General features: G+C 37.5%; 1 protein-coding gene across 1 annotated transcript in view; it reads right to left on the bottom strand.

Moving 5' to 3' along the window:
* Positions 1-27,349, bottom strand: part of LOC108149369 (putative neural-cadherin 2) — a 118,719-nt gene that overhangs the window by 70,640 nt on the left and 20,730 nt on the right. The window contains exons 3-4 of the mRNA XM_017276871.2: positions 17,649-17,674; positions 5,375-6,039 (exon numbers count right to left, since the gene is read on the bottom strand). Of these exons, the coding sequence (XP_017132360.1) occupies positions 5,375-5,429 (55 nt within the window). The 5' untranslated portion in view covers positions 5,430-6,039; positions 17,649-17,674. The remainder of the gene's footprint in view (positions 1-5,374; positions 6,040-17,648; positions 17,675-27,349) is intronic.

Raw genomic sequence — 27,349 nt, 5'->3', positions numbered from 1 at the left:
TATCTTTGGCCCAGAGCTAAATTTATTGGCTCGGCATTCATTCATCAGCAGGACGAACTCATCAGACTGTAATAATTTGCTATCAGAGAGTGTCACGAACAGGGCGCCCGAGGGTTTGGTAGTGGTTTTATAGGGGGTGGCAGTGGGTGGTACCCCTGCTGAAGTAGTGCCAACTAAACGCCTCGTGGATGGATCGATGGTTGGGTGCTTGAGTGAGCTTAGCAGTCAAAGTAAAATTGAATAAAGGCACGAACGACCATAAAGTGGTGGGAGGGGGGAAAGGGAGCCATTCTTATCCAAATAAACAATCTGGGGTGAGGCTAAGGTCATCGGGGGATACCCTGGAAGAGGCTTTTGAGCTTTTAATATGCAAAGTGGGGCTTTGATATTTTTAGACATATAATCTACCCTTTTTTAAGTTTCCTGAAACTATTCAGATATTATATGCAAAGCCTTAACAATGAATTAAAATACACAAAGAGTCATGTAGGTGTATACGAATATCAATATACTAGTTAGTAGTTAAAGTTTAATCAAGATTTCTAAAAAAATTCAATTGAAAACGGAGTTTAACTTTTAAATGTTTCAATGATACAGTGTCACATATCAGATGCAGTGTTACCAAGCCATTTTGACATATATTGCTTAGTGACCATGCTGTCTAGGGTCGAATGCAAGTACAAAAAGGGGAGTTAAGAGGTCGCAATTAATTTGATTATTTTTCTGTTTTCTTGCTCCCCATTTTTCATATAACCTTGCTACCCCTTACAAAAACGGAACAAGAGGGCCAAAAAAGGAAGAGGAGACGGACGAGAAATGGGACAAATGGGCGTTGGGGGAGGATGTGCAATGGCAGTGTAATGTCAAGTGTGCGGAAGCATAAAACAAACTCCTAACGGGTTAGCTAGCAACTCTTTTTTCACTTTCTCTCTCCCTTTCTCTTTTTGCCTGTGTGCGTGTGTTTGTGTTTGCGTATTTGTATTTGTATTTGTCTATGTCAAGTGTCAACATTTACTCCGTGACAACACAAATTGTGGCTGTGGCCATTTTAGCACCCGCAACAACTGCTCGTGTGAGTGTAAGTGTGAGTGGCAAAGCCACAAGTGCTGTCCCTTCTTGGGATCGTAACTCGCCTGTTTTTCCCAATATTTTGTTGCCCTGTGTAGCTCTGCAGCTGTGTGTGTGTGCGCGTGTGTGCTTGAGATTTTTCATTTTAGATGTGGTCGCTAACTTGCCACGCATTCGCCTCCTTCTGTCTCCCTCACTCTTACATCTCTGTCCTGCTCTTTTTGTGCATTGCAAATGAAGCCACAATAATAAAAGCCCACACTCTAATGTGGGTACACTGAGAAATGATGCGTCCACATAATTAGTTCTAAATTTTCTCAATTGCAGAACCAACTCTGCCAACTCTGCTATTGTCATTTTAGTTTAATAGTTTAATTTTCAGAATTTAAATAGCTTTGTAACTAAATTTTTCTGGAAATGTTTTCATTTAAGCTTGAGAATATAATTTTCTGTAAGGCACCTAAGCAAACCATTTAGGAAAATATGGAAAATTCTTTCAAAAATATCAAGATAGTAATAGTCTTTTTCTTAAAATTGTGTTTTAAGATATACACTGTTTTGTTTTTTATAATTGCCATGATAAATAGTATTATACTGTATATTTTTGTTTCATTCGCTTATACATTACATTTTTTTTCACTGTGAAGCACGCACACAAGAGTTTGTTTGTGGCTTTGCCAGACTGCAACAACCTACAAATTATAGTTTTAAGCTGGCTTTCCCCACCAGTTTGCAGTGTTTTCCTCCAGTTAGAGCCATACTTGTACTCGCAGTAGCTGCTCTTATCTTCGGTGCTAACATTCTGAATGGTTTTGCGGGTTAGTTGGCCTGGCTTTCTCCTGTGTCTGCCCTTCTGCTGTCATCTCTGTCTCATTGTAAAATCTAATTTGCTTGTATTATTGCCGCAGTTCCCGGCGAGTTTCTTGGCTTTTGAGTTTGTCTCTATTACGGATGACATTTGTGACGACTAAATTGAATAATGCTGTTTAAGTGCGATGTGTGAATCCAGGATCCACTTGCGATTGGGTTGACTTGACTCCAAATTTTAGCAAATTTTCAATTGTGGTTTGGGTAGTGTCAAATTACTTAGTAAATAAATTTACGCCTCACAAGCCATTTGGAGGTTCTCTTTGACTCGTATGTTCTCTTTTAAAACATTTTGTATAACACTTTATAGTTTTGCTATAAATGTGAAAGTTTTTTTATTTAAATATTGGGAGTTCGGTAGTATAAGAAATACTTCCTTTACCAATTCAAGTAAATTGTTGCGAAGGTAACTTATTTCGAAAGCTTTTCGTCTTTTATAACGTTGAAAATATCCTTGATAAAGGTAGTATTCGAAAGCCTTGCGAAGGTCTTTTGTTCTCCCTACAAAATTGTTTAAGCTTTTTTTCAGCTTTCCGAGAGATTTTTTTAAGAATTGGAAAGCTGTAGCCTTTATAACTCGAATCTCATTTTATATTATAGCAATCTTGACCATGTTTTATGAGTATAAGAGAACTTATAAAATTCAGTTATGAATTCAGTTGGCTTACTAAACAAGCTCTGCGAAACATTCTTATACGTTCTTGTTCTTGCAAAATTTATAGGAAAAAGCTGTGAAATAATGTGGGTTCAAAGGTATTCCTTAAATTAACAGGTGTAAAATTATATTTTTTTGGTTATTGGTTATTTGTTAGCCCGATCTTAAGCCAGTTGTTCACATGGATAACTCCGCTGAACGAGAAAGTAAGCTGTTGCGAAAACTTCATATATATTTCGAAAATTTTAAGTCTTATATGCAGTGCGACGCATCGCCAATCGAATACATTGTCTACAAAAAAATTATATAAAATTAATTTTTTATATTTGTATTTTTTATGACTCGAAAATTATATAATTATAGCAATCTTGTATAAGTATAAGAAAAAGCTCATCGAAATATTGTCAAACACGAAAAATGTATAGGAAAAAGCTTTTTATCGTACAGATTCAGTTCGTTCAGTCCTGCCATAAAGCTTTTGTGGAGAGTTTTCTTAATTTTTCACATAAACCTTCAATCCCAGAAATTTTCGAAGAATTTTTCAAAATCGCGTAAAAATGAAAAATTAGGGTTAAAAATGGTATATCTGAAATTTACAGCTGTTAAAAGTTTATTTGTTTTTTTTTTTTAATGCAACGATAAGTTTACTTTAAAAGACGTATTTGATGCAAATGTAAAGTTGTAACACTTATTAATCGAAAACGTAACTTCATTCTCAAACCCAATTTCTTAAAAGAACCCCCAAAAAATTGCTAACGTTTTTTCGATTGTTATTATCAAAGGCAACCCACACGTCTGGGCCACAAAGACTCAAATTCAGTTTTTGTCAGTCAGATCTTGGTCAAATGTTCACATGAATAAATCTGCTAGCCGAGTTGTTTGTGCAATTTACAGTGATTTTGTTTGGGCAATTGCCGGAAAACCTTTATACATTATAAAACAGTTTGGTCTGCCAGTTTGTAGAACCCAGTCAAAGTTTAATTGTTGAGGTTTCTGTTTGCGTCTGACATTTGTGTTTTTGGCCGTCGCCCGCTCACAAACTTCACTTGCATATATATGAGAATTTTTATGAGCCACTCATTAAGTATTTGGCGCAAAAGTTTTAGCAGCTTTATTTCTATATTACCCAGTTTTTCACAACGAACTCTTTTTTCGCAGGCGGTGTGTGGTCAGCTCGTTGGAAGCCAAAGTAAGTCTCAAGTGCAGTTGACTTTTAATTGGGGTCGAAATCAGTGGCGTTGGTGTAATTATGCAATGGAATACGCGGCAGGGAGATTACCATTTTTTCTACCAGTTCATGTAGATTTTTAGTATGCGCAATTTAGAGTAACTGCCGAAATGTCAAAGCTTGAGGTCGGCTTATCTGGCTGTTATATAAAAAGTGACTCGAATGTCCGCTCCAAGCAGTTGCAATTTATAAAAACTTATCGATGTCATCAATCACCTCAGCGCACATGCTCTTTACCTCGAGCTAAACTACAGACTCTGCTCTAGATAAATAACTTTATTAAGTGCTGCAAGACTCCATGTCAAAGTTCGCAACTTGTGGGGCAGAAGTGCCCTGAAGAAAGGAAAAAATGCAATTGCTTTGGCAAAAGGATGCGGCGGGACCACAAATTGAAATTGAACTTGAATCGAATGGCAAATGCTTTGTGCTCGATATTAATCAAAGTTGATTGGCTGTTAATATGGCGAAGCAATTGGATGGCAATCGCAACTAAAAGTTTGGCCAAGTGCATCAAATTTACTTTCAAATTGGGTTGCCTCTTGCACTTATTGAAATTCGAATTGAGAGATTCCGTTTTCAACAATTTAAAACTTTAAAAGTCAGTCAATCTTAGAATCATTTCACAGATTTTGAAATTTGTATCCCTAATTCAATTGAAAATTGTGCACTAGTTGTAATGCAAGCTTCGGATTTTTAAAAAAACTTTAAAAACACAAATTAACTAAACGCCTGGAGACTCACTTCTGAGATGTTGTTTCATAATTAAAAATCTCCGTGGCTCCCATGGAGGAGAGTCTATTCCCGTGGGCATTCCCTAAACAACTTTAACTCGAAAGAAAGTAGGTGAAAGTACTATTTAAACCAGCCTTGCTGAAATGCTGAAGAAGAGAAGGGGTTGGAAAAAATAAGTTCCACTCGGCGGGAAAGAACTCTTTGGCCAAGTTAAATATGGACAGACAAAGAGGAAAAAAGCGAAGAAAAAATAAAATACAGAAATATGAGAGCGGCAACTTTTAACCCTTTATTCAAAGAGTTGGCTATCGCTGAGTATTTTTTTATGCTTTGCACGCTTTCTGAAGGCAGTTGCAAATTTGGAAACCATTTCGAAGGGGGGAAATACTTTCGGCTTCTTTATTTATACACTGGAAATTCAAAAGTTTTTTCTTAGAGTATTTTGCTATCGCTGTATCCATTATCCATTTTTTCTTTCGCTTTTTTTCCGTTCAAGAATTGAAACGCGTTGAAACTTTGAAATTAGCATTCACGATTTCCTTGTTTCTTGTTTTCTATCAACACTTTGATTAAAATTTAAATCTTGTGTAAAGTTTTTAAAGTTTTTTTTCTACAGATTTGAGACTACCTCTACTTAAATTCTGTTTCCTTTAATTACTATTTTTGTATTAACATGAAACTGGTTTAGAATATTAAATGATAATTCATTTCCTTAATGATTTTTTTGTTTTTACTTCACTTTTTATTTGGGACTGCAGAAGTTGACTGGGACTGGTCTAGTTTTCGTTTTCATCAAGCATAAAATAACACGGACTGGCACTTACCAATTAACAAAAGTTTCCAAATATGCATTTGAATGTCGAATGCGGCTGAGTCCATTCAAATTAGAAGCAGACGATTTAAAAGCCCCGCCACTCGCCAGCGTGCTTTTCTCCCCCTCTCTGTCGCTCTGTAGCTCAGTCTCAGTCTGTTTCTTTCGCTCGAAGGACTCTGCTGGTCGCTTCCTTGATTCTCCACAGGCTCTTAGGCTCGGAAAAGCTGTCGATGGATGCGCTCAGCAGTTGGGATTTGTTGTCGCCACGGCGTAGGCAGCAGCATCTTGTCCAAAAGTTTTTGATTTTAATTGTTGCATTCGCCTGGACTGGTATCTTTGCTCTTGCCCGCTTTCTTCTTTTTCGAATAACAGAGGCAATTAAACTTTCAGTTCGTTGGTCGGGGTCGGCAATCGTGCAGCAAATGACTGACCCCGCTCCGATTTATCCCGTCTGTGTCCTTAGTTATCGCTGTCACTTCTCCACTTCCTGTTGGCCAGTTGCAATTTCATGCAATTTTCTGGGGCAATTTCGCTCTCCTTTTTTCAGGACTTTAAGTTATTTTTAATGCCGGTTGTGTGTTCTCTTTTTTGGGGAATTGGACAGTTTTTAACTGGATTTGTCAATTATTGCGATTTTGTGTTTCCTATTGAAGCCAGCTTATGTTGTTCCCAGCTCTGCAAAAGGGTAAACGAAAGCAAGAAGATAAGATTTGCTTACTTGGGTTAAGAAAAGCAATACAAAAAATAGGGTTTTAAGGGATTCATAGTGTAGAGATATAGATGATCAGAAATTAAACTTTCTGTGTTTCTCTTCTGTAAAACGTTCTTAAATTATATTTAATATATTTTTTATTGTACTTCACAGATTTTTTCACAGAAGTGCATGAATGTGTTTTAATTAGTAAACCAATTTGTGGTCTTAATTTCTGTTCCGTGGTCACAATGAAAACGAGTTAAATTGAATATTAAAAAATGTTTACCCTTTATGCATTTATTTTATTAAAAGTATGCGGCTTAATAAGATCAGAGAAAAAATTATGGAATGCTACATTAACTTGTTGATATTTTTATTCCCCACCAGCGTAAATGATTAATTATAAGCCCAGTCAAAGGCGAACATCGCACAAATTATTGGCATAATAAATATTGAACAGAAGAAAATAACAACATGCCAGCACAGACACGATGCGCGACAAACTGAAATATTAAGTGCGATTAAAAATGCAATAAATGCAAGTACACAAAAAGCGAAATTGAATAAAAAAATTGTTTAAATTTTTTCTTTCTATTTTTAAAATGAGGTGTGCATATTTGCGAAGCAAACAGGCAAACGAGCAAAAGAGTTAAACAGTAGCCGTGCCATAATTAAAATATTAAATAAAGCTAGCAAATTTGCTCCCAGCACACCAAAGTCAGACCACTGAAAAAAGAAGTGCATAATTTGCATTCATTGTTGTCATTTTGGTTTCGTTTATACGGCATAAAAGTCTTTTATCGACCCAAAATGTTTGCCATTAAATTTGGCTGCTGTTATTATCGCCTTCTCATTTGCATTGTATACAAGTTTATTGTAATTTAGAGGTTACTTTGGATAAAAAACATTTGACACAACCACAACTATATGACTTGTATATTCAAACTCCCTTATTCTTAGAATCAAGCCACCAATCATTTTTCTTTGAAAATTTGTCAAATGGATAAACATGATTAAAAGATGTTTTAGTCATCTGCAAATTGCTGTTCAAATAAATATATTATAAAATCAAATAAACTTTTTAAGTAACAAACGTTGCCCAGATTGCAATAAGTCTTTAATATTCGGAATCTGAATAATGAGGAGGTTTTTATACAAGACTTTGTAAGAAACTTTGTCACTTTACATTTGGGATCTAGTCTAGTCTAGTCTCGACTTGTTTTTTCGCGGCCTGTCTCTTTTATGCCATGAATTACTTTTCTTGACGTTTTGTTTTCTAACAACCGCAAAAGACAATAAGGATGCCAGTGTGTGTATGTGTTTTCCCCTGTGTGCGTGTGTGGAAACGCTCGCACACACTCAAACGACTGCTATTTAATTTATGAAGTAGAGCGCGTAAAAATTGTGCATTGTGGCGTTTTCACAATGAGCAGAGTGCGAAGGGGAAAGGATAAAACAGGGACTTATCTTGCACTCCATGCACGCTTCTCCATTATTCCTCTTTTTTTTTTTGATTTGTGCTGGGCACAACAAAAGACAGTTTAGAAATGAGTGAAGGGTCGGGGACCGACATTGTCATTATGTTTTGGAATAGATGCAAATGTTGCCAGTTATTATGCCAAGTGTTTGTCGCTTTAAGAGAGTTTCTTTTCCGGCAATGCTACTCGGAAGATAATAATGATCCCAAACGATTACAGATGTAGTCATCAGCGAATAAGATAAAACTTTATGCTATGCTAAAAATATTAAAATGACATCAAATGCAGGTGCAGGTATATATTTGTTTCCATAAAATAATCCACAAGACAGTCTTTACAAACTAAACTCTTTAGGCAAATTCATCCGCCAATCATGTAGACCATTTATCAAACACTTTTCCCATCTTTCGAATTAGACGCGAAAACTTTTCTTCTGACACGCACACACTTTCGTGGGAAACTTTCATCGAACTGGTAGCAATTTTCCACCATTTTCTGCAGGCGAGGCGTGCGATGGGTGAAAGCTAATCCCGTGCTATAAATCACAAGTTATTAATGCTCAACGTGTTCGCTATAGTAGTGCTCAATTTCCCAGCGGAAGTTGCTGCATCATGGTGATGATCATCATCTGTGACCTTATTGGCGTCTCCTCATCACAGGCCCTATTAAGTCACCTAATTAGCGGCAAGCTCTATTTAACCAAAAATTTTAGCAACCAACTAACGTTGAGGGAACTTTGCTTGCAGCAATATATACCGACAACTTGTTGATTAATACACCGAGATTAAGAATATCAGAAACCAATTAAAAAAAATATTTGATTATTTTTTTTTTTTTATCTCTATGCTTTTATTAATTCGATTTTCTCCATAGGGTTTAAATATACAAGGAGCCACAGAAATTGGACAGATAAATTCATGTAAATGCCAACAACACAAATTGTTTTTCTGAGTCCTAATCATTTACCAATCGTTATCTCCTTTTTCCAACTATAGTACATGACGGCCAAATAAAACCGTCAGCAATCAGCTTATCCATTGCTTTTCCATTGAGCTCATCAACAGTTGGAAATCAATGCCAGGACTCCGCAATTCACTCTCCGGATGGTGAGTGTCTCAAATTTTCACATGGAACGAAGTGTACTTGCACTTCATTCGGACAGTTGACATGACCACTGACACGTGTAAGCCAGGGCACGCGCTTTTAGCATTCCACGTTTCATCTCCATACAGTGCGGTTCATCTTTATGTATACCGTATATATATATGATTCGACAGGAGCTGAGAAAAAAAAAAACAGACTAGACGGGTGAGGAGCAGCATCAGCATCTCATGTTTCTGCGAAAGACATGACCATGTCATTGTCATTGGCCAACAAGACCAAAACTCCCGCGTCACGTCACGTCAACGAAACCAGTGCCAAACCCAAGCCAAAACCCAAACCCAAAACTCAATTGCGACTACAGATAAAGGCGGAGGAGGGGGCGTGTCAGCAGATATGGAGGCGTGGCAGGGGCTCTAGACAGATTCGAGGAACAAGAGGACAAAGCATGAGTTATGGCTAGATATGACGACTATGTTCAACAATTTCTCTCCATGATTCTTTATGATTGTGGTGCCGGGTGAATTGGGTGGTTCGTTTTCAAGTGGGCGGTGCGGGTGGTGCCTGCGGAGCGGTGCAATAGTCACTGTCTGTTCAGCACATGGCAAACATTTTTTACGAGCCACATATGTGAGCTCATGGCAAAGGCAACTGTCTTGGACGCTATTTATACTGGTGGTTTTTCAAAATGATAAAAAAATAGTTTGCTTAAAAATTATATAATTTAAAAATATAATAATATAATTTATAATATAAATTATATTATTATATAATTTAAAAAACAAAAATGTATTACACAAATTTAAAACTTTTGTATTAGTAATATTACATATATGTTTCCTTCTCTATAATGCTGATATGCAATAAATGTTCAAAGATAAGTTTTTAATATAATAATAAATTGTTATAAAAATAAAATAAAATTAAATCAGATTGATTTATTCCATGTTTTATAACATTTTTCTAGATCTTCTATAATTTGTTCATTTCTGTTAAATTAAGGCTCTTTTTCAATATTGACAACTCTGAGTGTCAGTCGCCAAAGCCGAACCCATAGCTAAATTTTCGCAGACAGCTGCTGTTGATTTCTTTGTGGTATGTGCTTAATCCAATTTCCAATGCAATTGTCGCTACTGAGATGTGCCAGAATCGAGAGGGCGATGCAACTCATGCAAACCCCCCCTCTGATCCTTCCCAAAAAAAAAAAAAACCCAACTAACCTACACCCATGCGTGGTTTTCCATTCTGGTTTGACAGTGTCGGGGCGAAGTTTTTATGTTTTCGCCATTTTCCCCGGACAACGCCCCAACTATTTCGGAGCCAGAGCAGCGGGTGGAGTCACAACTAGATGATGGACAACCCTGCTATGCTGCTCACTGCGGTTGTCCCCGTAATTGTCGAAAAATTCCCAACCAATGTCCCCACATCGCACATGGATGAGCACAAGTCAGAGGGATAATTATGACCATGGAGGAAAATGGCCGGAAAACAAATGACAGGTGCGGATTCTGATTGCGAATAGGGTCTGCTGAATGAGTGGGAGCAGGGGAAAGCTCGATGAAATTCCCGGCTAAATACACGTCGAATTAAACAAATCTTCAACGCACATAGCACACAGTATTTGTCGAGGCATTTTAGAGGCCATTAATGTTAGTTCACTTCCATTCGCACTTTCTGATTACTGGGTGCTACACTAAAAGAGACTTTCGTTTATGCTTGGAAAATAATTGTAGCTTAAGTTGATTTTATTGAAAATAGCGTTAGTTAAGTTATTATCTGGCTTATTAGCTTATACTAAAACAATATAAGATTAAATAATTGTTTTCAAATTGCTTTGAATGTATTGCGTGGAAAAAACCTGAATATTTTCTAAACACTTAGTTACTCAGAACTAATAAAATTAATATAATTTTAAACGATTGTCTTTTAACTAGGGTATTTATAGCCGTCTAGCACTTAAAAAACCCTTTATATGTAACTCTATTGGCTTTGATTTAAATTCTAACTTCGATTTAAATAACGTGTTCCTTGTTTTTAAGTGTAAGAGCATGAGGATCTGACCGTTGAGAGCGGTCTAGCAATTTGAAAGCTCAATCATGTTGCAGCAGCTGTTCGCGTGAGTGGCCAAAATGCTGAAATGCCAAAATGCCGAAACGCGTGCGCTCCTGCTTAGGGGTTTTCAACCCCATCTACTACTTCCACCACCCACTCACTCACACATGGGCAAATTATGTAAATGACATTAATCCTTATGGCGCACAATAGTTTAACGGTTCGGCGCTTTATTGTCACGTCCCAAAAGAGAGGCAGTATCAACAATGGCAAACTCCGGCAGTCCGAATGGCATCCGACCGGACTGGACCCTTAGTGCGTAGTCCGTTGTTCGGAGACCGGAGTCCGGAGTCCGGACTTTTAATGCCCACGTGCTGGGGGATTGCGTGCTCCTCTTTTCCGAAATCCCCTCGCTTGCTCCTCGAATGACAGCTAACTTTTTCCTTGTTAATTGCGAAATCACTTGGTGGAACAAAAACGAGCATATCCCCCATACACTATATACCCACACACAGCACCCAAACACACACCCACTGCAGAGCTTACATAATCAATTACGTGATCAACGTGATAACCTTCCTTTTGATTTGATTTATGCCCTGGTACTTGTATCTTGAGATACACAGTCTGTGTTGGGGACTTAGTTAAACAAGGTCTCTTGGCTTTGACTTTTATTAATTATGGATTTTTTATGAACGAGGGGGGATTTTATCTCACCAAGATCAGAAAGAAAGATTTTATGGAAATATATTTAAGGTACGAGGCTGTTGATATATGTAATCAAATATTTTTCTTGCACAATAGTAATAAACTTCTATAAGCTTTTTCCAAACTTTTTGAAATTTTGTCTTTCTTATTTATTACTATTCGCGTAACGTCATTTTCAACTCTGCTTATATTGTATCACATTTATCGCATGTTGACTCAAACAAGGACGTCCGAATGAAATAAAAACGCAATAAGTTCTGAGTCTGACCATTTAAGTGTGGTTATTAAAAAGTAAGTGCTTTTAATGGCCAAAAGGAGTGGAGCTAGTTGATTGTTATTGAAACGCTGGCAATTCCATGAACAACGCATCCATTGCGCATTAAGGGTCAAATAAAAACCGCAATAATCGCTTAAGAAGTAAGAGAAAAAAATTGCAGGCAATTACCTGAAGGAAAAAAATGCGAACACAAAACCAGCTGGTGGTGTTAATCGCTGACCATTTTCCAAAGTGCTTTTCTCTGCACTCAACTCGTATGTTGTTCCCCACACTTCAGTGGGTTTTTCGCAACCCGATTAATTTGTCCGTCGCCTAATTAGAATAATACAACTAATGTGGACAGATCACGACCTCCCAAATGCTCACCCTCCTTCTTTCACAAGCGCATAATTAGCTGAAGCACTTTGAGTTTTCCCCCCTCCCCATTGTATCCAAATCATTAACCTTCGAGCCGCACAAATTCATGGCGGAGGGAATGAAAATCACAGTTTGGTTTTATGCACACGCATTAATGTGCTTTTCTGGGTGGGGCTGTCAGTGGGTGGTTGCCCTTGGGAACCTTGGGAAACAGCGTGGATGAGTGCTCCTGGATGGCCGTGTACTTCTGGTTTATTAATTCGCTGGTAACATGCAATCGCCTTGTTTGCGGAAAACTCCATGTTGATTTTGGCCACGGAAGCACACCGAAACAGCGAAACGATGGCCAGCGAAATATAGGTAAATTGCTAACTGACTGATTTCCCGCAGGGAATTTTCATGTGAAGACTATATGGTATAAGGAGAAAACTTAAAGCCCTAAACAAAGCTACACTGATAAGAAATGGAGTAATAAAAAAAGGAGCTTAAATTTATATTAAATCTTTAAATTTTAAAATCAATTCCGAAAATAGTCAAATGTAAAATTTCAACAAACGAAAATTTGCTTTTTGTTTAACCAGTGTAGAGTAGTTTAGAATTCATAAAGTCTCGTTTCTGGTTTTTTCTATGGTAGTTATAAGACCATCCATAAATTTCTTAATTTATACCTGCAACTTTCAAATTATCGCTTAATATGAAGTTTTAAATTTATTACACTTTAAATACATATAAGAAGGGAAGGGAAGGTTAAACATTTTTGGTCTGATCTTTACGATGGCAGCTATATATTCGGCCGAAACTGCCTAATTAACTATTTTCAACTGCCATTTGCAAATTATCGCTTAACATGCAATCCTATGAGTCCCGAATCAACATTGCATACAGAATCCCTTCTATTGCCACTTAAGTGCCTTTGGTGACTCCTAACAGACACCACTTATGTCCTTTCACAGAGGAGTTTCCTTAAATATTTAAAGAGCAATCGACTGGCCTGGGATCTCAATCAGTGCTCGAGAGGCAAAAGAGCGAGAAATTAAACATGCAGCTCGTTCATTTTTGGGTCACTCAATTAAATGAGTGCATCTTGAAGAGCACTCGACGAGGTAAATTCTCCTGCTTCTTCGCCAGCTCCTGCAGGACACGCTTTTCCTCCGGCTTTTCCACCAACTAAATCGATTGCTGTTCAATGCTCGATGCTGAATGCTCCTTCCGAGAGTCGACGTCGATGGGATGTCTTTGTTGTTGGCCCGTTGGCCCGGTCAAGTTGCCGTTTGATTAAAAGGACATTGGGAAATAAAGTAGAGCAAAGTATGTGCTAAGCTTTGTTCAAAAAGGAAAGAGTAAAAAAAGAATTCCCGTGCACTGCGAACGTACTCAGGAGGTATGTAATTGGTAAGTGCTCATTAGAAATGCTCCAGACAGAGACGAGGTGGGTGAATGTGAATGTGACTGGTTGATTTTGTTGGGTGGCTCCAAGCCAAGTGCATTTTCAATTAAGGAGAGCAAAATATTTTGGCTGCACTCTGGGCGAAGGAGCCAATAAACTGTGGAATTTACGGCAGGTCCTAATAGCTTTTCGCACATTTATCCATCCGGTTCTTGGTTTATTTTGAAGCAGCTCAACACTTACCCTGGAAAATCGTATTTGCAATTCAGTGGAAACATTTTTGCAGACTCGATTGCTATTGTATTGCATTGTACCATACAGCTTTTGCTAAAGCATTCATTATCATTGCCAAAAATGATTTCACTTTTACCAAAATGGTATGTAAGTACACAAAACTGGACTAATTGAATTGAAGTTTCAAACTCCATTTGAAGTATGGAGAAACTTTTTAAAAATCTTTGGTCGGACTTCTGTTTCATCTGTTCGAGATAAATTGTTAAAGATTTTGTATAAGAATTGCAGTAAATGATGTACTTTATTTATAAATATTTAAATAAATTTGAATTACATTTTCAATTAATTTTGTAGTGGGCTTTGAGAACTTTTCCCCCAAAACAATTTTCATATTTGGCGTTTGGAAAGTTTCTTCAATTTTGCCTTGCTTTTGTTTTCTATTTACAGCTCTTAGACCATTCAGAGTTCAAGAACTCCGTTCAATCCTTGCAACTTGAAGTCACTTTGAAGCTTACGTTTTGGAACAAATTGATTTACTATTAGGCACTCTGGGCCACAATTTGCAGCTGGAACAACCACTGCAAGCCGACCAGGGAACAACTGATGTGTTGCAACCGCATTAGGGCATCTTCCCTTTAGCAACGTATTTGCCGCCTGATCCTGTGCCCTTTCCAGCTCCTTTTTTTTTCTAACATACTTAAAATATTTAATTTGTTTATTAAATATTTTAAAATCTTAAAAAAAAATCATTTTTTCAATTTTTAATATATGTTTAAATAGTACTCGTAAAATTGTTTAATATGATTTTAATTTTTTTTAATCAAGTAACTTTTAATATTATTTTGGCAAAAATAACATTTGACAGTGGTTAAAAAAAAAAGATTTTTATTTTATAAAACCGGTTTTGAAAATAAGAAAATTCCTATATTTCTTGAGTGCATTTAAATCTGGCCTCGTTGTTCCACAATCTCCCCTATGCAAAGCTTGCCGCAATATTATCCGACTTGAGAAATGCCAGGCGCATATTGACTTTTCTGTTAGCCAGATTGTTTCGGCCCTGTCAGGGCAAGTGCTATCCACCCGAACCGAACTCCTCCTCAAAGCCTTGCTTTGTGTCTGCAATATTTGATTTTTACTATCACTTGGCATTGTTGTGCGAGTTGTGTGGATTGTGGGTTGTGGGGAGAGATTACAACGAGCCATCAGCATAATGTTTGCTCTGCGAAATTGAACTGATTTTTACTAAAATTTTTCTAGTTAGGTGGCACTAAAATTTTCACTTTCCTCAATTTTAGTTGTTAACCCAGTTTATAGTTTATATACACACAAGTTGTCTAGCAAAACTTAACAACAGGAAGCTGCTGATATCAAACTGCCAACAAACAGTTTTGAGTTACAGCGGAAGGTGCAGGTTCAAAGCTCTGAGAGAAAGATTACGCGGGTTGGGAAATGGGGCGGTGAAATGGTAAAGCTATGGTAAAGGTAGAAGGGGTGGTAACTGCTTTGGGTGCTCGGCAAAAACTTTAACTTATGCCTGCACTCTGCAAATTTTCATTATGAACATTATGCATGTGTTTGGTTAAAACCAAAATTACACGAGTAAGACGAGACGTGCCGAAGATAATACGCTTTCTTTGGAAAGACAAGTCTAGCTGGGAATCGAAAATATATTTTTTTTATCTATTAAATTAAATAAAAGTACGGACTTTAATTAAAGATGGGATACTGAACTTTTTATAAATAAAGTTTATATATTTTCAAAGCATAATATATATAATATGCTTTAAACACAAAATAACTTTTTGAAAATAGAAAAACTCAACGTTCGACTAAAAACCAATCTGCTTAAAAGATTTCCGAATTTGTTACGACTTTGTAATCGACAAACGCTACCAGGTACAAGCTTTCAGAAGGAATATTCTCAAGGCTCTGAAAAAATCAAGCGCTCTTCCGTCATTGTAAAATGCGTCTGACGGAAAAGCTTAAAGAATTTACTTTGTGTGTGTCGAACATAAGTTTGGTAAACAAAAAGAACTTTAGGTGGCAAAATCCTCTTCTTGTTGACGTGAAAGTAATTTTCTGCAAATGACAAGTTATGCAAAGTACCATAAGAGTTTGGCTTTGAAACAAGATATGATATTTCGCAAACTCTGATTCGCAAATAAATTTAAAGGTTTCTTTCATCAAATTAATGCAAACTTCAAAAGGAGCATAAATCAGTTAAATTAGCTAAATAATTGGCCTGCAAAAGAGACGGACAGCAGACAGAAGAAACTTTGGCATGTCTAAAGAACGGAAAATGTTCCGGCACACACATACACTCTGACGAAAAAGTAAAGTAAAGAATTTGAAAAGTAGCCGACGTGCAATGTTACATAAATTGAAATAGTTGTGTGCAATGTGGAACTTGCCAGAGTTGACAATTTCTGCCCTCCTTAAAGCTTACTTTTTTTTTTATATTTAATTAAACTAAACTTACATGGGGAAAGTTATTGTGTCATACAGATGTGTGAGTGGTACTATTCCTACTGGGCCGAAGAGTAAGCAAAAGTCATTTAAAACTTTCGTGTGCTTGGTCAGCCATGACTTAGCATGCATATCTCATAGTCAGGACTTGAAACCCTTTTCCTATACAGAAACTTTTTCGATATTTCAAATGCAGCGAGTGCGAGTTGGAAAAGAAGGATAAAGAAAGGGGCGGCGGCCTGTAGACAATAACTTTGCAAAATCCAATTACGAGAGCTGAATGTGTTCGGTGTGTGCCTTTATTTTACTTTTCGGTAGGTTTTTCTGCAGCCTGCATATTAAATTAGCCAGCAAATTGAGTAAGCCCTGCAACATCTGACCTTTTTTCCACCCCCTTAATTCTGAGGTTTGTGCTGCCAATTCGCAATCAAATTTTCTTTATCACCGGTTCGGTTTTTCCGAATCAGGTCGAAAGGATGTCCGACTCACTAATAAACAAGTTAACAATGCAGGAAGGCAGGTTGGTCGTAGCCAGATATTGCGCATACGCAATGTGTTACGTGTGCGTGCTTCGGGGAAAAAGATGTACTTTCTCCTCCGTCCGCCCTGGGTTAATTTCATTTGTCAATATGAAAGCGCAAAAGTGATTTACTTAAGTGTAAACTCATTTTCCACTCAACAACAGAACAATATCAGCAAAGGCAGCACACCATTCATTGCACTTTGTTTGTGTTGTACTGTGTTGCATTGTGCTGTGTTGCAAGTGTCGCAATATTCCTGCCACAGCGACAGCAACAACAGCAACAACAATGTCCCTGCGCTTTTCACCTTAACAACATAATGGCAATCAACTGATGGAAATGACGCAGCCACAGTTTCCAGGAAGGATTCAAGTGGCTGGCGAAGGGAATTGAAATTGGCTGGGTTCGTGGATGGCAGCGGATGGCGAGGAAGCTCGCAGGTGGCATTGCTCTTGCCATTATTCATTTAAACCTGGGGATTGGGGCAGAAAGTGTTGCATTGCCGCACAATCGACAAATAAGCCCTAGGCAATGTGTATTCTTTTTCAACCAAGGAAATGCTCCTTGGATTTCCATCTCGGCTCCTTTTGCAATTGAGAGATATTCAGGCACACCCACATACACAAGTCTGCGGCTTTCGATTTGTTTGCGATTTAGATATACAAACCCTGTGCCAGCCAAAGGTTGCCGTTCTTGCCGCTGGCAAATTTTTAAGTAAAACGGAATTGCTTTCGTTAGACAAACGCGACAGCATGCGTGGGCTTCGATTGTGTCTTTATTTTTTATTAAATTGCTCAGATTTGCGCTGAGATAACAATCACCAGGCCAACGGCAATTGCTCGAGGTATTTATGGGTGCTCAATTTGAATTGCTTGAAAGGAAGCGATTTGGTTGTAACAATGAAAACGGACTACAAGACATTTTCATAAATAAATTAAAAGAGATTGTCTGAATGGAGGATTATTGAACGAGCTTACTTTTTGTCGAGTAATCTATGAGCTTTACTTACCGTTCCGTGGGCTCTTATTCAGCTATCTGAAAATAAAAAGAAAATGTTGCTTAATAAATTTTTATTATGACAATTTAATATGTCAAAGATTTATTTATTTATTTGTTTAAATACATTTTCTGGCTTACTCTAATACATATTATTTAATATGTCAACGATAAAAAACCATTTTGTTATTATTTTTACTAATATTATTTTAGACATCATAAGATAAATATAAAGAAAGTTCACAATCTATCAGTCGTCATTTAAAAAAAAATTATAATTTTGTCTGTAAAGTAAACTTTATTATATTATTTGCATTTAAATTTATTGCTTTCACTTCTTCTTTACTTATAGCTATATTTCTTATGTGTTTCATTTCAAAAGCTTCCTTTTAAAGCCAAGCGTTCATCTAATGAAATTCCGGTCAATGTTTCCTTGAAATCTTAAATTTTAATGTCACAACACAATTTCTCGTTTTTGCTCATATTGCTTCTGTTTTTGTTGTTGTTGCTGGCAGTTACACCATGATTGCCAGGCATTCTTGTTGTTGTTGTTGTTGCCTTACCATTTCAGATTACGGCCAGAGTTTAGTTGGCACACAGGGTTTTTTTCCTCCTAGCTGACACATGCCTACAAGCTTATTTATAATAAAAAATCATACATGAGCGCACAGACAATGAGACAATAGACGAGAATGGTTGGTACAAGCGGATAAGGGGGCGGATGGCAGTGGCTGAGCAGGGGGGGGTAGCCGGAAAAAAAAAACAAACAACAACGAAAACGGCACAAAAAAATTCTGGTTTGGGAAAAAAGTGTAGAAATGAAAGGCGGCTCGGCTCGACTCGACTCTGTCGGGGACTTGGGCTTTTCCTGCCAGGGAATTTCCAGAACCAGAACCGTCATTAACTGTTACGCGTGTGTATGTAGGTCTAGAGTTATATAACACGGCGACTCATACAAACACACCTCATCTAACCATTCATTGACATCATTTGGCATGGTAGATAACATTCAGCCAAGTGCACACGTGCACTGAGAAATTTATTATGGAAAATTTTACTTTACGAAGTTCCAAGCTGCACGCCAGCTATGAATATTACAATTTTTTCGACGGTAATAGTATGCAATATTCAAAATAGTTTAAGTCCGGAAGTCCATGAAAAATTCTGAGCTAAATGAAAGGAATATTAAATTTAAAATTAAAAATATTATCTGTATATATATACTTGTAATAATACTTTTTTAACATTGTTTTTCAATAATACTGATTTTGAAAATTTCGATCTTGCAAATGCCAAGTATCAATCAGTGTCTTTTTATGATTTAAAAGTTAACATAATCACTTGAAAAACAAACCTTAAAGGTTGAATTTTCCGACAATGTACGGGAAATTGCGAGAGGTCCTAGGTGGGTCAATGGGAGGGCTGGGATGGAGGAGATGGCTGGAGACGAAAGCGCTCCTGCCACCTTTAGCAAGTTTCCCAGCACAGCCGAACAATGTAATGAAATTTTCGAAATATCTATGATGATTTGCGGTTGCCATGATTGTCGGCCAGAAGATGCTAGCCTCCCCCAGTTGCACCCCCTTCCTCCCCCTACTGCCGCCTCTCTATTCGAATCCTTGTTTCACACATCCTGCCAGTTGTAGGCCAGGATTCCATCGCATGGCATTGCTGGGCTGACTTGCCCCTTGGTTTCCTGGCTGGCAAAGTCAAGTGACTGAAGTCACACTTTGGGCTGCCTTTTGCCGTCCTCGGGTCCTTTGCGTCCTTTGTGGGGGTGGCAGGGGGCGTGGCATGTGTGTGGGTGTACTACTACATTAAGCTTTGAACATTGATTATGATGATATGGAATTTAAAATCATAAATTGCGACGACTCGTAAATTATATTTTTCAAAGGAAAAAGTTATGGCGAAAATTTTCTCCACAAAGTATGCTATAATAAATTTGATATCGGAAAACGAACTGAGAGTATTCAGGCTCCATTTTAGCTTAAACATTACCGGAGCCATCTTAACCTACTTCATAATCTTTTATTTTAATTCAATTTTAAAGGAAACAAACAATTTCAAAAGATAAAATGGTTTGTGATACCGTATATGCAATAAATCATAACTTTACGTTTTGAAATAATCATTATATTGATTACGTTCAGTAAATAAATAAATGAATGGAAATGTATCAAGTATAATGGTCTCCACAAAATAAACATAAATAACTTGTGTAGTTTCCCAAAACAAAATGGAAAATAATACACAACTAGATTACTAAGTTGCATCCTTCTCGGATTATGGCATTTATAGTTATCCACGTGGGAACTGATGACGCGAACGCTGGGGAAGAAAAGCCTCTAACTTTTGTAATCTGAAACGTGTTTTTAATGGCATTCTCATTTCTTCACGCTCTCGACTTTTTACTCTCGTTGCTGTGCAACATTTACTTCACTAGCCAAGCATCGAAATGGGCGTAAATTCAAACTGGCAGCAGACAATAATTGCATTATTTATGGTGATGACGATGGCGAACAAGTGTGGCAACGAGATTTCACTCACTCCCTACAGTTCTGGGGCTTCCGAAAAAGTTGTGAGGGAATTATTGTGAAATTTGTGGGAAATATAACGAATATGCGCATTCGCAATGTCTGAGAGTTTTGGTCGCATGCAAACATAAATTTTTGTGTGCCATGCAAAATAACGTAATAACATTAAATATGCAAATGCCTTTTGTCAGCCATTGCATTTACACATGACAAACAGAGGATAGGGGCGTGGCGGTGGCAGGGGAGGGCATACACATTTACTTGTATTTGTATTCATTCATGACGATTGCAGAAGGAATGAAATGGCGGAAAAGTTGGAAAGGAGGGGAGGGGAGAGGGGGAGAAAGACTTCATCACACATTTTGCAATTTGCATAAAGTGAAAATGATGCACATTTCTGTTTTCCTACGACAATTTGCCTTTTATTGATTTTCTTTGATTTCCTTCGCTCAGATCGCACAGTCAAGGCCTCCACAATCCCCCCCTTCCCGAATTTTCCCCATTTCCCACGCAATTTCCCTGCCCAAGAAACTCTCTTCAAGGGTCCCCGACGAATCTACATGTGTTTTGAATGACGTTGAGTGCTGCTATGCAAACATTTTCTAACGAACACTTAGTGCAAATAGATTCGAGAACTGCCAGCTCATGTGAAGTTTCCCATTTTCCTTTGGCCACACTCCATACTCTCGAATCTAAGTTCTTCTCGGTTTTCTTAGCCGTTTTTTTATTGCATGCCAATTACTTCTTATTTTATGCTGCAGCTGCATCGCCATGTAGTCTTTCAATTTCATTAAAATTTCCAACAATTACATTTAAGCTGACACTATGCACTGTCTGGGATTTTATTTACATATGAACCGGGTGAGCCAATCAAATTATATGGGTGTTACACAGCGAAAAAACCTTATGGTTAAAATGCCTTTACTTCACGGCTTTCGAAATGTTAAAATCGAAATTTAGCAGTTGTGTCGTCAAAAAGAAAATTTATATTTAATAATTATAACATATTTTTGTTTATATTTGTGTTCATATCAAACTGTGTTTTATTTAATGACTATTTTAATTACCTTGTGATCCCTATACATAAACATAATTTAAATTTACCGAATGGAATTTGGCTTGAACTTTCTTTCTCTGCACAAATTGCGTTTCCCAGAGTACACCATCAGAAAAATATATTCTTTGAACTGTATAAGCGGCTTGTTAATCAGTCAGTTTATCTGGTCACACGACTTAATAAGTTTGCCATCTCTGTAGAGCAATTAAAAAATGCCAATTCAATGCTCTCAAAGCGTTTGAAGTTTGTCAAAAGTCAGTCACTTCCGCTGGATTCCTCCGCTGTGTGCGGAAAACTTGTCCCATGCTGCCGGCAAAGTTTGCAATATCACCAAGAGCCACATCAATTGACTGGCTGTCCGCCCAAGCGTTTTCCGCATTTTGCGCATTTTGCGACTGGCAACTGCTACACATATTGGTCAATAAAGTGCGCTCAAAATATTTGCCACAACTTGTGCACTTTACCTATCACACAAGTTGAAGTTCGTGTCCTGTACCGCGCTGCCCCCTTTAAGATTTGTTGTTAATTTTTGGGTAAATTTGTCGAAAATGTTTCGGTCCCCTGCGCCAACCTCTCTTTACGGTTCCACAAAGTTCTTGCCGCATGCTCTATGCACTTTTCCAGCTAGTGTTGCGTTCTGGTACTTCTGTGGCAAACTTTTAATTGATTCAATCGCCTGTGCATATTTTCGGTTCACTTCAGCTTGGTTTGACACTACCACAAAAATGACTATTCACTTTTACTGTACTTGTATTTTATTTTGAGACATCACTTGGATTTTTACCCACAATAGAATTGTGAACTGATTTTGTAAAAAAATTGTTTAAAGAGAACTATGCTTATCTTTATTTAACTTCAAACGGAAAATACTGTACGACTGTTTAATGGTATTAAATATGAAGTAGGATAGCATTTAGTATTCATTGTTATTATATTTTGTTTTTTTTTTTTTAATAGTTATTATGAATAATTATATTTTATTTGGAGTATTTCGTTCAGTGCACGGACTAGTTTGTAATAAGCCAGCAACTAAATACCCAGCAGCAACTGTCAGTTGTCCTTTCTGAAAATGGTGGGGCCGAGTGCCAAGGGAGCTCCCCAATATGTGCGTGTCGCTCCCGGCGTGCTTGCGAAATTAGTTAGAGGATTAAATTTGTTCTTTAATAGGATTTCTCATTAGGTGGCGTTTCACGATCGAACCGGAATATTTGTTCGATACACACAAACACCACTAACACACAGCACCTGCACCAGCACCCTCTGGCCATTAATTTCAAGCCGCACAAATTCAAGAATTCACTACCCAGGGACAGGAACAGTAGCTAAGTGCGGAAATGTATGCAAAACAGCGTGTTTTGGGAAAGCGCATTAGTTGTGGACTTCAGTCGACAGTTAATACGTTCAGAACTGGAACGATATTTGGAGCTGCCTTAAAGCTGACGCCATTTCTGGAGCACACTCCATTACGTATGCAATAAACATAGTTTTGGTACGCTTTATACAATTAAGAAGTCCAAAACACATTCAGCTTTATTTTCTCATTTGTGAAAAGCCATAAAAGAGCATTCTGGCGGTTTTGTCAAAGAATTTAGTGTTCTAGTGGAATTTTCCACTATTCAATCACAAACCATTTCACTTATAAGCCACCAGCGTATCCACATTTCAGCGCTCAAGCCGCGAATTCACATTCACAATTAACCACTTGGCAAGCCATAAATTTAACACACACACACGCACACACTGAGGAAAACCATAGTGGGTCACGCACACATTCGCCAGTGCGAAACCAAATCATTAGCTAGAAAAATTGACCAGGCCAAAACGAAAAGGGAAAAGGGCTGGAATTTTATTGAATTTTTCGTTTCGGGGGGAAACAGAGGCTTTGATGGGACGCCAAGGCAGAAGCGGCGCGCCACTAGGGTTGAATAAATTTCCATCAAATGCATTTTGCAGTTTTGTGCCCGGCAGTTAAGCGACCACATCCGCCAGGGACCAAACCAAAATAATTATGTAACCAGCAAAATATTCCACACCATATGCCCCATCCAGCTATTCACAGTTCCGGCCACATGTGGCGCAGTGTAAGCAAACACGCTAGATTTTTAATTTGTTATCTGTTTGCTTTTATTCCTGTTTGTGTTGTTTTTTTATATTTCCGGGAAATGTTGTCGCCGCTGTGATTTGAACTGAGCTTACAGCCTATCGCTCAGCAAAATGGTGTTGTGATTTTAGCACAATTCAAAACATGGCACAAAAAGGTATAAAACCATTCAGGAGTATAAACTTGCATCTCATATTAAAGGATTTTGTTTGCCGCTGAGCAATTTAATTAATGGATTTTATTGAAACTTTAATGAAATAATAAATAATGAATTTGTATAACATATTTGCATAATAGTGCTTTTTGGATGAGGTTATCATCGCTGCATTAAATGTTGGCACAATCTGTACCCAACATTCCTCTATAGCAGGCGAAATCTTAAAGCCTCTAGCCTCCATAAATGAACGCTTCAGTAAGTATTAATGAGGAGGCCATAAAGCACTTCGCCATTCAGTAGTAGCTGGCCAAGTGCGAGGGCGATAATCAACTGCAAGTGGCCAGTGAAAACAACAGGCAACTGCAACTGGCCGGCAATCAACGATTCCGAGCTGATTAAAATCGCAACCATTTCCACTGTGAGGATGAAAATTAAAATCAAAACGGGAGGGAAAAGCGATAGAAGAGGGGTTGTGAGTGGAAATCAGAGGGCAAATGGCTAAGATAACTGAACTCCAAGTCATGACCGTATCATCAATGCAGGCACCATAGAAAACAATTGCAATTACTGGAAAAGCGAGTTGCGAACACCAGACAATGGCCAGTGCGGGTGGTCTGAAATTGGGAAGGGGGTTTTTAAAGGGCCGAGGGGAGATATTACCGGCCCCGGGGAGTGGCGCGAGAAACCAGCATCGTTCCCATGTGGGCGCCGTTAAACGCCGAATTTATGCTTTGTCCTGCAGCGAAAGCTGCAAGGCAACCGATGGTCAGCACAGCCCCTTTTATCTGATACACTGCCTGCCATAAGTATCGCACAATAGGCATAAGTGCAGCGACGGCAAAGGGGGAAAAGTGGCGAAAGGGAAAAGGGTTTGTGGACACAGGAAGCGGACAGTTTATATTGCCTCACTGACAATCGCAAGCATGCAGGATGCCAAGTTTCCTTTGGACAGGCATCGTTTTCATTTAATACCAGGTGTACCATCAAAAAGTACTCAGAAATTGGTTTCAGAGTGCCATATATACACTTGAAAAAAAGTAGACACAAAAAACCAAATAAAAATTAAAAAGAATAAACATTTTATCTTAAAACTTAAAATAAGAGGAAAAAATTAAAAATAAACAAGATTTTTCCTGGACATTTTGGGGGCCTTTTTTTAACCTAAGTCATTTAAAATTGATTAAGCCTTTTTAAAATTACCTGAATAGAATGTTTTAAAATCTATATTAATAAAATTACTCTTGGAACATGTTACATTTAAGCGGTTACAATTATTTTACAAATTGAAAAGATTATAGTATGACAGTCAAGTACATAAATTTCAAAACTAAATAGTTTTCAAAACAATAATTTATCTTCATTAAAATCAAAAACTGTATAAATATTTAAAAGTTGCTTAAAATATAAATCTGAACTTCCGAAGATAATAAAATACCTGAAGCATAAACAATTTACCTGCAGCGCTTCAGTTCACCTGGTTTAAAAAACAAGTATTTGCTAAAAGAAATTCCGAGCAGCCATGCAGATAGGGAAATGCCTTTTCCGTTTTCCACGGACTACACCATCCAGACTATGAGTTATGTGTTGCGCAATTAACATTTGTAATGCTGGAGCACCCAACATTTTCCCGCATTCTATTATTTTTTCGTCGCTGGCAGAGCACTTAAAATTAAAAATTACAATTACATTTAACTTGGCAGTCAGAAGCGAAAATTTTGCCGCTCTGCGCCAGAGACCCTCTTTTTCTACCCCGGATGTCCTCAAGATGTGCTGGCGATATTTTATTTGCCACTTGCTTGGCTGAAAGTTGCAAGTTGGCAAAAGCCAAGAAATGAAGACGCCAAACAATACACAGGACATTGGACACAGGTTTGCCATTTGCCATTTACCATTTGCCATCTCGGCCTGTTTTTGTCTTTCGCTGGCAAAAATTCATTAAGTGGCAAATAGACGCATTATGTTTATTTGTTTTTGGCGACCGTTTTGGCCCAAAACTTTTGAGTTACAAGGCGAATACTTTGTGTAAAATGCATTCTTACTGACGCCTCTTTTAAGGGCAGTTGGTAAATGAGTGTTGGCCAATAAACCTCAATGGACCATTAACCACAAACTTTTAATTGAATAAATTTACCCAGCTTACATACACTTTCAGGCGAAATTTCCAACAAAATGCAGTGCTGGTGGAATGTTTCAGGCATCCAGACGACTGCACTGCAGAGCTGGGTGAAAATTTAGAAAATGCCTCGCTGTCATCGACAACAACGGAAATTGAACTAATTATGTATTAGTTTGGCTTCAGGCGGAAAATTTCGATGCGATGCGAACAAAATTGGCTTTTCGAATGTTGTCGCTCGCTGCAGATTTGTGAATATAAATTGAGGACGCAATGGGCAACCGAAAATGGTTTCCCAAAAAGTTGGGCTTTTTAAAATGCATTCGATTAGATTGGCTCAATTGAAAATCAAAATGGAAATCAATGGCCAGAATTTGATTTAGATGGGGCTATTTTTCAGCTTCAATTAGCTGAAAGTGCCTATCTTTTCCGTTTGGCCAATTTATCCAGACCCCCTGGTGACCGCAATTCCAATGCACAAAATAATAAATAGCCATTAGGTTATTGTCCTGGTGAAAAATAGAATGAAAATCGTTGGCACTTGAGGTATATAAACATACACTTCACACTGATGGCCTTGGCATCATTGTGGGCAAACAAATCATCTGGGATTGGGGGAACTCCAGCTCACGAGGCTCCATACAAATAAACCATTCGCGTCTGGAGTGCATAAGTATATATGAATGAGTAGATCGTAAATTATATGTAGACGTCACATTTAGCACACATTAATAAAACCGCAAATGACGTGCGACGAACAAAAGAAAAAATGGCATCATGTAAGGAAAAAAGGTTGGGGAAATAGAATATATGTCCCAGAATCGACTGAGAAAAATCTTCGACACACGCAGACACTCGCAGCAGCAACAATCACTCATCATAATGAAGCTCAGACATCGAGAATAAAGTTCAGGATGAGAAAGAGGTCTCTATATGAAAGTCTTTTATGTGTGTGTGTGTCTAATCCTGTATTTTTGGCAGGAGTAAATTAATTGAATTCATTAAGGCTGATAGATGCATGTGTATTTATAAGCATGTGCTAGAAACGGGCATTTAATCAAATGCCCAGTGTGTTTCTGTTTTTGCCAAGAATTTAACGTGCCAAATGAACAAAATCATAGGTTGCTTCTGTTTGTGGCAAAACTTACTTAAGAAAAGGAAAGTAATCTGATTACACTTGGATTTCCATCTTTATACGCAAATATCGAAATTATATTGGTTGAACAAGTCACTGAAATAATTGAGTCTCAAATTGTTTGGAATTGCCTAAAGAACTTTTTAGTTCGACTATTAAGTGATTTAGTTAAATTAATAATACATTGTTAAAAGGAGTCGAATCGAACTCACTGAATCTTCTCAGCTGCTATGTAATTGAATTAAAACGCTTTTCGAAGTGATTTTTCCTTTTACGCTTCAATAATGTTAAATTGAATTGGAATCAAACAAATAAAGTGAGTTCGTTAAAAAAAATTGAAGAATAAAACTTGAATAAACTCCAACTAAAATCCTTTTAAAAGATGAAATTTTTTTAAAACTACCATTATAAAATTAAAAATATAAAATCAACAAGTGCTTTATTCAAAATAAATCAACTTAACAAGTATAAAATTAAAAAATTAAAACTGAAGTGAGAATTTGGCCAAAAAATTTGACTTCTAAGAAATAATTTTCTTTCTTTTTGAGTGTCCGAAGTTCAAACGAAATGTGCATTAAAAATTTAACCTTTTAATATCTTATTCGCTTTGGGGC

Source organism: Drosophila elegans, unplaced genomic scaffold (genome assembly GCF_018152505.1).
Source record: "Drosophila elegans isolate 14027-0461.03 unplaced genomic scaffold, ASM1815250v1 contig_814, whole genome shotgun sequence".
Taxonomy (NCBI): Eukaryota; Metazoa; Arthropoda; class Insecta; order Diptera; family Drosophilidae; genus Drosophila; species Drosophila elegans.
Note: the sequence above shows the minus strand (reverse complement) of the source record. Positions and strands in the feature narration are given on the sequence as shown.